Source organism: Aquarana catesbeiana, linkage group LG08, assembly GCF_042186555.1.
Source record: "Aquarana catesbeiana isolate 2022-GZ linkage group LG08, ASM4218655v1, whole genome shotgun sequence".
Lineage (NCBI taxonomy): Eukaryota > Metazoa > Chordata > Amphibia > Anura > Ranidae > Aquarana > Aquarana catesbeiana.
In genome coordinates, this window is record NC_133331.1 from 295,950,774 (window position 1) to 295,963,373 (window position 12,600).

General features: G+C 47.6%; 3 protein-coding genes across 3 annotated transcripts in view; 1 reads left to right on the forward strand and 2 right to left on the reverse strand.

Moving 5' to 3' along the window:
• LOC141106826 (uncharacterized) overlaps positions 1 to 12,600 on the reverse strand; it is a 559,651-nt gene that overhangs the window by 315,568 nt on the left and 231,483 nt on the right. The window lies entirely within an intron of this gene.
• Positions 1 to 12,600, reverse strand: part of LOC141105470 (uncharacterized) — a 205,504-nt gene that overhangs the window by 23,081 nt on the left and 169,823 nt on the right. The gene's annotated exons all lie outside the window — the stretch shown is intronic.
• Positions 1 to 12,600, forward strand: part of LOC141105471 (uncharacterized) — a 120,413-nt gene that overhangs the window by 20,018 nt on the left and 87,795 nt on the right. Inside the window, exons 5-9 of the mRNA XM_073595321.1 lie at positions 8,779 to 8,909; positions 9,026 to 9,123; positions 9,203 to 9,397; positions 9,493 to 9,634; positions 9,979 to 10,995. Of these exons, the coding sequence (XP_073451422.1) occupies positions 8,779 to 8,909; positions 9,026 to 9,123; positions 9,203 to 9,397; positions 9,493 to 9,634; positions 9,979 to 10,995 (1,583 nt within the window). The remainder of the gene's footprint in view (positions 1 to 8,778; positions 8,910 to 9,025; positions 9,124 to 9,202; positions 9,398 to 9,492; positions 9,635 to 9,978; positions 10,996 to 12,600) is intronic.

The window sequence follows — 12,600 nt, forward strand, 5'->3', positions numbered from 1 at the left end:
TACATTTAGTGCAGTGCGTCCTGCTCACAGTGTTCAGCTAGATCCGTTCCTGCTATTTACATTTAGTGCAGTGCGTCCTGCTCACAGTGTTCAGCTAGATCCGTTCCTGTTATCTTCTAGACTATTTACATTTAGTGCAGTGCGTCCTGCTCACAGTGTTCAGCTAGATCCGTTCCTGTTATCTTCTAGACTATTTACATTTAGTGCAGTGCGTCCTGCTCACAGTGTTCAGCTAGATCCGTTCCTGTTATCTTCTAGACTATTTACATTTAGTGCAGTGCGTCCTGCTCACAGTGTTCAGCTAGATCCGTTCCTGTTATCTTCTAGACTATTTACATTTAGTGCAGTGCGTCCTGCTCACAGTGTTCAGCTAGATCCGTTCCTGTTATCTTCCTACTGACAGGCAGGCTTGTCTGGTTACAGTATATAAAGCTACCTGAAGAAAATTACAGGTGTTCTGTTTGATCCTATTAGTACCACGGTCAGGCAGCTAGACTATTTACATTTAGTACAGTGCGTCCTGCTCACAGTGTTCAGCTAGATCCGTTCCTGTTATCTTCCTACTGACAGGCAGGCTTGTCTGGTTACAGTATATAAAGCTACTTGAAGAAAATTACAGGTGTTCTATCCCAGCTTAGTGCAGCTACAGGCCATTAGTATGTCTGGAAGGCCAAGAAGGAGAGGCAGACAGTCACAAGCCAATAAGAGAGGGCAAGCAGGCTCTGTGTCTAGTGCTGGTCGTGGAGACGGTGCATCCTCATCAGCACGTGGCCATGGGACACGCTTGGCCTTTTTTTCGTCAGCTGGCCATGTTGAGCCGCAACATGCGGAAGACTTGGTCGAGTGGATGACCAAGCCGTCCTCATCCTCCTCATCCTCTCTCACCCATGCCCAGGGTGCTTTGTCTGGCAAAGCAGCGGCCTCTTCCCTCAGCTCAATGTCATCAGTGACTCCTTCCCTAGCTCCACCATGTCCTCATGAGGATTCCCTCGAACTGTTTGACCACAGTGTTGGGTACATGCTCCAGGAGGATGCCCAGCGTTTGGAAGGCTCTGATGACGATACTGAGCTCGATGAAGGCAGTAACATGAGCGCGGACAGAGGGGGTGCCCAAGAAGGACAGCAATCTGGCAGTCATGCTCCCCCTGCTGCAGCATACTGCCAGGTTTGCTCCAGTGATGAGGAGGGAGGGGATGATGAGGTCACTGACTCAACGTGGGTGCCTGATAGGAGAGAGGAGGAGGAGGAGGAGGAGGAGGAGGAGGCGGCAGCACATCACCAACGAGGCAGGATGCCCTCCAGGGGCCAGCCTAAGGGCAGCACATTGACTGCATCACACCCCAAAGCTCCACATGTGCAGGGCGCTGCAGTCTCTGCGCGTTATTCAAAAAGTTCTTTGGTGTGGGCCTTTTTTGAGACGAGTGCATCAGATCGCACCGCTGCTATTTGCAACATATGTCTCAAGCGTATCTCGCGTGGCCAAAATATCTCCCGCTTGGGTACCACATGCTTGACCAGACATATGTTGACCTGCCATGCAGTTCGTTGGCAAGCGTATCTAAAAGACCCACACCAAAGAACAAAGAGGATCTCTCCTTGCTCCTCATCAGCTGAGATTTCCAACCCCACTAGACCTTCAGTCCTCTCTGAGACCTGCAGTGAGAGGAATGAAGGTGTAGAATTAGGTGTGTCACAGCCAAGTACTTGTGGGCAATCTGCTTTTGGTACACCGACGTCAGATTGTACCAGGCAAATTTCCCTGCCCCAGCTGCTGCACCGCCGAAAGAAGTTTGCTCCCAGCCATCCACATGCCCAGCGGTTGAATGCTAGCTTTGCAAAATTGCTAGCACTTCAACTGCTGCCTTTTCAGTTGGTAGACTCTGCCCCCTTCCGTGAGTTTGTGGAATGTGCGGTTCCTCAGTGGCAGGTACCCAAACGCCACTTTTTCTCACGGAAGGCGATTCCGGCTCTCTACCGGCATGTGGAAGTCAATGTCCATGCCTCGCTGGACAGGGCGGTCAGCGGTAAGGTGCATATTACCGCTGACTCATGGTCCAGCAGGCATGGACAGGGACGTTACCTAAGTTTCACGGCGCATTGGGTGACTCTGCTGGCAGCTGGGAAGGATGCAGGACAAGGTGCAGTAGTGTTGGAGGTTGTTCCGCCACCACGCCTCCAAAATGCTGATTGTGACACACCTCTCTCCTCCACCCCCTCCTCTTCTTCTTCCTCCATGGCCTCTTCCTCGGAACCAGCGGTGCTCCGTAGGCGTTCAAGGGGCTACGCAAGTACGCAGGCCAAAAGATGCCATGCGGTGCTTGAGCTGGTGTGCTTGGGGGACAGGAGCCACACTGGGGCAGAGGTTCTGTCAGCTCTGCAGGGGCAGGTTCAGAGGTGGTTGACGCCACGCCAACTTAAGGCAGGAATGGTGGTTTGCGACAATGGCACCAACCTCCTCTCTGCCCTCCGACAGGGACAAATGACCCATGTGCCCTGTTTGGCTCACGTCCTTAACTTGGTGGTGCAGCGGTTCTTGGGCAGGTACCCGGGCTTACAGGATGTCCTGAGGCAGGCCAGGAAAGTCTGTGTGCATTTCCGCCGGTCATATAATGCCAGTGCTCGGCTGACGGACCTCCAAAAGGAGTTTAACCTGCCCAAGAACCGCCTAATCTGTGACATGCCCACCAGGTGGAACTCAACGTTGGCCATGCTGCAGCGGCTGCACACGCAGCAGAGGGCCATCAATGAGTACCTGTGCGACTATGGCACCAGGACAGGGTCAGGGGAGCTTGGTTTTTTTTCCCCACGCCAGTGGGCCATGATCAGGGATGCATGCACTGTCCTGTCACCATTCAAGGAGGCCACGAGGATGGTGAGCAGTGACAGTGCATGCATCAGTGACACTGTCCCCCTTGTCCACCTGTTGGAGCACACGCTGCGTGGAATAATGGACAGGGCACTTGAGGCAGAACAGAGGCAGGAAGAGGAGGACTTCCTTAGCTCTCAAGGCCCCCTTTATCCAGACAGTGTTCCTGCGTGCCCGCCGATCACACAGGAAGAGGACGAGGAGGAAGAGGAGGAGGAGGAAGATTGTGTCAGTATGGAGGTGGAGCCTGGCACTCAGCATCAGCAGCAGTCTTTAAGGGATCAGTCCCAAGAAACACATGGACTTGTACGTGGCTGGGAGGAGGTGGCTGCGGACCATGTCGTTCTTAGTGACCCAGAGGACTCCGGACCGAATGCCTCAGCAAACCTACGCTGCATGGCCTCCCTGATCCTGCAAAGCCTGCGTAAGGATCCTCGTATTCGTGGTATCAAGGAGAAGGACCAATACTGGCTGGCAACCCTCCTTGATCCACGTTACAAGGGTAAGGTTGCGGACCTTATCTTGCCATCGCAGAGGGAGCAGAGGATGAAACATCTTCGGGAGGCCTTGCAGAAAGGTCTGTGCAACGCGTTCCCAGAGACTGGGAGGTTACAAACTCCTGTTTCTGGACAACGTGTTGCTGAGGCTTCGGTCAGTCAAAGAAGGAGCGGTGGAGAAGGTGGCCGTCTGACCGATGCGTTCAGACAATTTTTTGGTCCGCAGCCCCAAGGTATGATCGGTTCCAGCAACCATCGCCAGCGTCTGTTTTACATGGTGCAGGAATACCTAGGGGCAAGATCAGACTTGGACACCTTTCCCACCGAAAATCCTCTGGGTTACTGGGTCTTGAGGATGGATCACTGGCCAGAGCTTGCACAGTATGCAATTGAGCTACTGGCCTGTCCTGCATCCAGCGTTCTTTCGGAACGCACATTCAGTGCTGCTGGAGGCGTGGTAACCGATCACAGGGTGCGTCTGTCCACCGACTCGGTCGATCGGCTGACCTTCATAAAAATGAATGAGTCTTGGATCACCACCAGCTACCAAGCACCTGATGCTGATGTAACCGAATAATTTTTTTTGAAATCTCAGATCCCTTCAAAGACTGCCTATGCTGATGCTGAGTGACTATCCCTGAGTAATTATCCTCTTCCTCCTCAATCATCACGCTGATAGCTTGTAAGAACATTTTTGGTTCTGGGCGCCACCACCAGTGCCTAAGGCACAATTTTTCAGCCCCTGTTTAACAGGGGCGTGTAATTACAATTTTTGATGTAATACTTTGCAGCAGGGCTCGTTCCTGCATTCCAACTAGAGTGTCTGTGAGGGGTTGCAGTGTTGTGGCACCAGCACCAGTGCCTAAGGCCCAATTTTTCTGCCCCTGTCTAACAGGGGCGTGTAATTACAATTTTTGATGCAATACTTTGCAGCAGGGCTCGTTCCTGCATTCCAACTAGAGTGTCTGTGAGGGGTTGCAGTGTTGTGGCACCAGCACCAGTGCCTAAGGCCCAATTTTTCTGCCCCTGTCTAACAGGGGCGTGTAATTACAATTTTTGAAGCAATAATTTGCAGCAGGGCTCGTTCCTGCGTTCCAACTAGAGTGTCTGTGAGGGGTTGCAGTGTTGTGGCACCAGCACCAGTGCCTAAGGCCTAATTTTTCAGCTCCTGTTCAACAGGGGCATGTAATTACAATTCTTGATCTAATATTTCACAGCAGGGCCCTGTGAGGGCTTACAGTGTTGTGGCCACAGCAACACCTAAGGCCCAAATTTCTGCTGAGTATATAGGGCAGGACCCTACTTTCAAACATCTAACTTACAAACGACTCCTACTTGCAAACGGAAGGAGACAACAGGAAGTGAGATGAAATCTACCCCTAGGAAGGGAAATTCTCTCCTGTAAGAGTTAATATGGGAAAACAAGTTCTCCTTTCCACTGATGCTTTCCAATCCTTGTTCCACAAAAAAACCCAAATTTTCAAAAAACATTTTTCATTGGGACAAAAAAGTGAGGTGAAATCTTCTGAAGAGGAGGAAAGACAGCAAAACAAATGTCACAGGGGTGATAACCCTTCCCTATGTTTTCCAAAAAGCTTAGAAAAGATTTTTTGGCTGGAGCTAAACACGTTAAAAATGTTCAAAATTACAAACAGATTCTACTTAACAACAAACCTACAGTCCCTGTCTTGTTTGCACCGCCTGTATACTGCTGTTCAGAGTATATAGGGCCTGGTGGCCCCACACCTTTCCTTATTTTAATTTGGGTGCGGGGTTCCCCTTAATATCCATACAAGACCCAAAGGGACTGGTAATGGACTGGGGGGTACCCATGCCGTTTGTCTCACTGATTTTCATCCATATTGCCATGACCCGACATGACATTAAACCCGCAAGCAGTTTTAAATGAGATTTTTTCCTTTAAAAATGACATTTGGTGCAGGGACTGTTCTAAACATGGGAAACACGCGTCACTTTACAGGCATACTATAGACACCCCCCAGGTACGATATTTAAAGGAATATTTCACTTTTTTTTTTTTACTTTAAGCATCATTAAAATCACTGCTCCCGAAAAAACGGCCGTTTTTAAAAGTTTTTTTTGCATTGATACATGTCCCCTGGGGTAGGACCCGGGTCCCCAAACCCTTTTTAGGACAATACCATGCAAATTAGCCTTTAAAATGAGCACTTTTGATTTCGAACGTTCGAGTCCCATAGACGTCAATGGGGTTCTAACGTTCGTGCGAACTTTCGGTCCGTTCGCGGGTTCTGGTGCGAACCGAACCGGGGGGTGTTCGGCTCATCCCTACTCCTGATGCCGATGTCACTGATTAAGTCTTTTTGGGATGTGGAATCTCTGCAGGACTTCGAGGCTGCCTAGCTTTGAGGGTGTTCAGTCATTTCATCTGGAAGAATGTTTTTGGTATAGGTTTTATGGGCACAGTTAACACCCAAAGACCAATTTTTCAGCACCTGTCTGACAGGTGCATTTCATTGCAATTTTTTTACAGCAAGGCCAATTCTTTGCTTTCATCAAGATTACCTCTATAGGGTTACGGTGGGAAGGCACCACCAACACCCAAAGACCAATTTTTACGCACCCGCTACGTCTATCTAAAGTCAAAGTGACACCAGAATTTATCCAAAAAATCTCTAATCTTGTTCCCAGTCTGCTACATTGTGGCCTCATCATACACACTGGCTCCCCAGCTGCTGCTGAGCAAAAAAAAGGCAGCTTGCAAGGAAAAGGTAATTTCTTTTGGCTTTATAAATGCAATTATTGCTGCAGCAGGTTCTATACATGGTACAGATGTGTCACTTTACAGGTAGACTAAGGGGACCCCCAGACACTATATTGGACGGAATTTTTCATTTTTATGCTTTCACTTTAAAAATCACTGCTCATTTAAAAAGGACGTTTTTCACAAACTTTTTTTTTTGATGCATGTCCCCCAGGGCAGGACCCGGACCCCTATAACCATTGTATGCCCAATTACTTGCACATAAGCCTTCAAAATGGGCATTTTTGACGTTCGGGTCCCATTGACTATAATGGGGTTCCTTATTCGGGTTCGAACTTTCGCGGTGTGACCAAATAGGGGTCAGTTTGACCTATCCCTTGTGCTGAGGAGGGCAAAGCGCTGCCTCCTCCTCAGCTGGACTCTAATCTCCAGGCAAAAGACCACTTCCTGTGTCTCCTCACTGGATGTAAATACCCCTTCCCAGCATGCATAGGGGCCCCTTTGCCTGCAATTGGCTGGGATGGCCTCCATATTCATGCCACTGATCTGCATGAGTCACTCCTGTCCACCCAGCAAATTCCAACAATGCCTGGATACAGATGAGTCAATGCAAGATCCAGTAACATTTGTTAAACACAAAGGACTCCCTCACTACACCAATTCAGCCTCCCTGTTAGGCTGGAAACAACTATGTTTTACCTTAGTTTCCTGTTAAGCAGGAGACTACACTACACTATTAGAGATGGACTCGGATGTGTTTGAATTCCCACGTGCCCGATCCCGCCAGGAAGCCAAAACTGCAAATCGCTAATCACAGGCAGTGAGACATTTCCTGTTCTGCAGCTGCACAGATCGGGAAATATCTCACTACCTGTGATTAGCCGTGTGCAATGTCGGCTTTCTGGCGGGATCGGGCACGTGGGATTTCGGAAAAGCCAAAGCCCATTTCTACTAACTAAATACATCCTAGCAACCTACCTAGGAGGGCGCTACACTTACACATTACCATTTTTTCTGCTTTCAACATGTCAACTTCAGGGACAATATATTCACTTGCTGCCTAATACATCCCACCCACTTTCAGATGTCATTGTAATGAGATGATCAATGTTATTCACTTCACCTGTCAGTGATCTGAATGTTATGGCTGATTGGTATACAGTACATACACACACAGCACAAGGCCGTGTTCACACTACGAGACGTTTCTCGGGACTGCAGTTCCTCTGAGCTCCACAAGATGGTGATCTCACTTCTGCCTAGACAGAGAGTCTCTATGGAAGACAGGAAGTGATGTCAGCGACAGGCAGGAAGTGATGTCAGGTATAAATAGGAAGTTCCAGGTGAGAGGTGAGTCGGGAGGAAGTAGAGAGGAGACATTGCAGGAAGGAGCAGCAGAGGAGGTAATAAGATCTTATTTTCTATTTACACCCAGTAACCCCCCGTCATGTCCGTCCTCTTCCTCCATAGTCACTGTGACGTCTTTTATCTCCAGCAGATGAAGATACACACATATATAGTGCGGAAACCTAGATTAAGCCCTACAGAGTCAGAACATTCCCCCACTTATGGGGCTGTAACATTTCTTCATTTTGGAAAAATTTTTTACTAATATGGTCCTCTAAACAAACCGCACTGACAATAAATAGACAAGACAATGACCATCCTGACCATACATGGCCTACAAAGGGCAATTATTACACTACACAGGCAGTGTTCCCATAGGGGTAGTAGTTCTTAAATATAAAGCAACCCTCCTATTACCCCCCTCACATCCACATCTTATTATTTTCTGACCAATACCATCCAAATAATTCTTACTTTCATTTCCCAAAGTTATCCGTCTACAAGGAGACCTGTATAGATCAAATGACGGCACCAATGAGGATGGAGGAGGACCGGAGTCACATGACTGAGAAGATACTAAACCTCACCCTGGAGATCATCTACCTGCTGACCGGAGAGGTGAGGAGGATTCTGGGAGGTCACATGACATCACTCTTATCTCTATTAATAAAACACAGACCTGACCGGAGAGGTGAGGAGGATTCTGGGAGGTCACATGACATCACTCTTATCTCTATTAATAAAACACAGACCTGACCGGAGAGGTGAGGAGGATTCTGGGAGGTCACATGACATCACTCTTATCTCTGATAATAAAACACAGACCTGACCGGAGAGGTAAGGAGGATTCTGGGAGGTCACATGACATCACTCTTATCTCTATTAATAAAACACAGACCTGACCGGAGAGGTGAGGAGGATTCTGGGAGGTCACATGACATCACTCTTATCTCTATTAATAAAACACAGACCTGACCGGAGAGGTGAGGAGGATTCTGGGAGGTCACATGACATCACTCTTATCTCTGATAATAAAACACAGACCTGACTGGAGAGGTGAGGAGGATTCTGGGATCTAACATGATATTCCTATTGGTTCCCCAATACAGAGATTTCCTCTTGTGAAGTCAGGTGATCATATGACCATCACAGTGCCTCCATGTCACTCCCTAAAACCTGAGAGACACAACATGGAGAAGATTCTAGAAGTCACCAAGAAGATGATGGAGCTGCTGACAGGAGAGGTGAGGAGGATTCTGGGAATTCTGGGACATTATCCAGTAACAGACAAGGGATGTGTCTGGATGGTGACTGTATCATTGTGTGTGTCAGGTTCCTATAAGGTGTCAGGATGTCACTGTCTATTTCTCCATGGAGGAGTGGGAGTATTTAGAAGGACACATAGATCTCTACAAGGACCTCATGATGGACAATCAGCTGCCCCTCACATCACCGGGTAAGAGGAGACTTTATTGTAAAGGAGAGAGCAGTACGGAGGGTCCACCTAGATCCCCCATCATCTGATAAACACATAGAGACAATGTATTCAGTCAGTGTGTGTGTTTCCTACAGATGGATCCAGTAATGGGAACCCACCAGAGAGATGTCCCCGTCCTCTGTATTCCCGGGATTCCACACAGGAAGATCACACCATCCCTCACCATCATCAGGTAGATGATTGACAATTATTGGTAGTTATGATTTATACACAAGCATGTTTGTTACAATGAATGTTTTATTATATTTCAGAGTGGAAACCACGTGGATGATAAGTTTGTTGTTAAAGAGGAGGATGAGGAGTATGGAGTGATGGAGGAGTTTTCAGGACGACACAAGGATATGATGGAGCCACCAAATACCAGGAACCCACCAGAGAGATGTCCCCGTCCTCTGTATTCCCGGGATTCCACACAGGAAAGTCACACCATCTCTCATCATTTTAAGGTTGATGGAACAGAGTATCTAGAACATGGACCCATGGAGATGTAGTGTTACGATTATATTTTACATGTGATATTTTCTCTCATTTCTTGGTTTAGGGTGAAGATCTGATAGGTATAAAAGTTGAGGTTAAATCAGAAGAAGAAGAGACGTATGTGAGGGATGATCAGCAGTCTATGGAGGAGGATGGAATAACGGGGACATTTATAGAGGAGGACACTCCTACAGAGATCAGAACAGGTGGGTCATTAACACTAAATACACTACATATTCTATGTTGTGTGCAGGACTTCTTGTGTTGGGAAGATGGCAATGAGTGATAGAGGGGGAGGGGACACTCGTCCTATAATCCCCTCATCACTGTCACTCCTATAAAAGACAGTTCTCGTTGTTTCCTCACTCTCTGACTAAGGTCCATGAATAAAGAAATGAACTGGTAGGAGATCAGAGGACCCATTTACTAGTTACCTTGATGGGGGAATTGTAAGATCCTCAGAGACAAAGCTGCCTGATGTGGGCGGAGTCCTGGTTTAGGGGAACCAATCTGCTCATGTCTAGTAATAATCTTTGTATTTCTATTTTAGTAGATGGACGGGAGATGAGGAAAACCTCAGAGGATTGTCTCACTTTGTCTCCAGACTGCAAAGTAAAAGATGAGGACATCACACAGTATAGTCCAGGAGAAAACCCGACTACCTCAAATGTCCATCCGACACCTCACAGTGTAGATGTACCATCGTATTCCTCTTATCCTGAGGAACCTCAGACTGTGCGGGAAGGTGCCGGACCATCGTATTCCTCTTATCCTGAGGAACCTCAGACTGTGAGGGACGGTGCCGGACCATCGTATTCCTCTTATCCTGAGGAACCTCAGACTGTGAGGGACGGTGCCGTCCTACCAACAGATAAGAGGTTTTACTGTACTGAGTGCGGGGAGTGTTTCCCTTTCAAATTTAGGCTTCGTATGCATAAAAGATCTCACAAGGGGGAAAAGCCTTATTCCTGTTCTGAGTGCGGGAAATGTTTTCCATGGAAGTCCACTCTTTACAAACATCAGCGATTTCACACGGGGGAGAAGCCATTTTCCTGTCCTGAGTGCGGGCAATGTTTTTCACAGAAGTCCAATCTCTACAGACATCAGAGACTGCACACAGACAAGAAGCCACTTTCCTGTAATGAGTGCGGAAAATGTTTTTCACATAAGTGCAATCTGTATAATCATCAGAGATTGCACACGGGGGAGAAGCTGTATTCCTGTTCTGAGTGTGGGAAATGTTTTGTACAAAAATCAGAACTTGTCCTACATCAAAGATCTCACACAGGGGAGAAGCCGTATTCCTGTCCTGAGTGCGGGAAATGTTTTTCACAGAAGTCCACTCTTTCCACACATCAGAGTTTGCACACGGGGGAAAAGCCATATTCCTGTCTTGAGTGCGGGAAATGTTTTTCACTAAGGTCATATCTTTACAGCCATCAGAGAGTGCACACAAAGGTAGAGCCACTTTCCTGTTCTGAGTACGGGAATTGTAACCCCCAGAAGTCCTCTGTTTACAGTCATCTGAGATTGGACACGGAGGAGAATGAACTTTGCTGGTCTGAGTGAGGGAATTGTTCGTCATTGAAGTCCTGTCTTCCTGTACATCACCACACAACCCTCGAGGTGTATTAGTGAGTGCGGGAAATGTCTTGTATATGAATGTTGCTGGACATGTGGGGAAGAAGCACACCCTGATATACACCTCAGATATACTCCATGGCTGATCTTCATCATGTAAGAAACAGTTGATGAGGAGATCAGAGATCACCAAAGACATGGATGAAGTGTTGTACCGTGTTGGCCATTGATAGCAGGAGAAAAATAAAAATGGAGTCATTACCTCTCATTGGCTGAGTACATTTTATGGTATGGAGACCTAGAGGTCTATTATTCTCTTGAAAGAGGTCTGTTTTTACTCAAGTCGTCTTCCAGGACGAAACACGTTAACCCCACCACTTAAAAGGTGGTCCTCTAGGCCTTTTAAAATAAAAATGCAGTCATTACCTCTCATTGGCTGAGTACATTTTGTGGTGGAAGATTTGACATGGGGCAGATTCCGTTCCGATCAGCTCACAGAACCCCCGGTAATCAGAGCAGTCTGGGAGCCTGAAAGTAAACGGACTCTGCTGTCTATTTACACCCAACTACCCGCTGATCTGCTCTACCCAAACGAAAGTAGACATGTTGCAGAATGGAAAAATTTGTTTCATTTCGGATAGATTTGTTATGTTACTATTTTTCTTTTGTTAATTTGTTTGGTTACGCTTCATTTAATTTCATTTTGTTTATTAATTTTCTAATGAATTCCAAATTTTCGGAACAGGTTGAATTTGGATCGGTCGAAAAGCGGTTGACCGATTCAAATTCTGTGCGAAGAATTGCTGGTTTTTAAGCAGCGGTCCGGGAAGCCGGCCGCCACCTCCTTAACAACCGATGACTCAGCAGCTGTCAGCGTGCTTCCCCACTGACAGCTGAAATGTAAACAAAACAATGCTGGCAATCAAAAATTCAAAAAAAAATACCCAGCATTGGGGTCTTCTCCCCCCTATCCATACCAGGCCCTTATCTAAGTATGCAACCTGGCAGACCAGGAAATGAACCATACCAAGCCACATGCCCTCAATATAGGGGTGGGGGTGCTTTGGAGCAGTAGGGCTTTGCCCCCCCATCCCGAAGCACCCTTCCCTGTATGTTGATGGAGACAAGGGCCTCATCCCCACAACCCTGGCCAGGGGTCTGCGGGCGGGAGCTTATCAGAATCTGGAAGTCCCTTTTAACAGATCCCAACCCCCCCTCTTTGAGTATGGGGTACATGGTACCACTAACCATTCACCAAAAAAGTGACAACATGAGTTTTTGACAAGTCCTTTAATAAAACATAAAAAATGGGGGCATGGTTGAGCAGCGAATGTAACAGGGCGTGTGTACTGGTCTCTCCGCCAGTGATCCTGCTAATTATCCTTGGGGTGACCCGTTTCACCACAAACACACGTCGGCAGATTGCTACAGCACAGCGGCAGCTTCTGGACAGGTTAATCCACTCGTCGCCATGGCCAAAAAGCTGAAAGAAGCTCTTTCTTTCCCGGACCTGGCATTCCAAGATGGCGACCGGCCACAGCGCTCGGCAAAAGGAGGCCACGCAGAAGTTCTTTGCGTGGTCCTCCCCGAA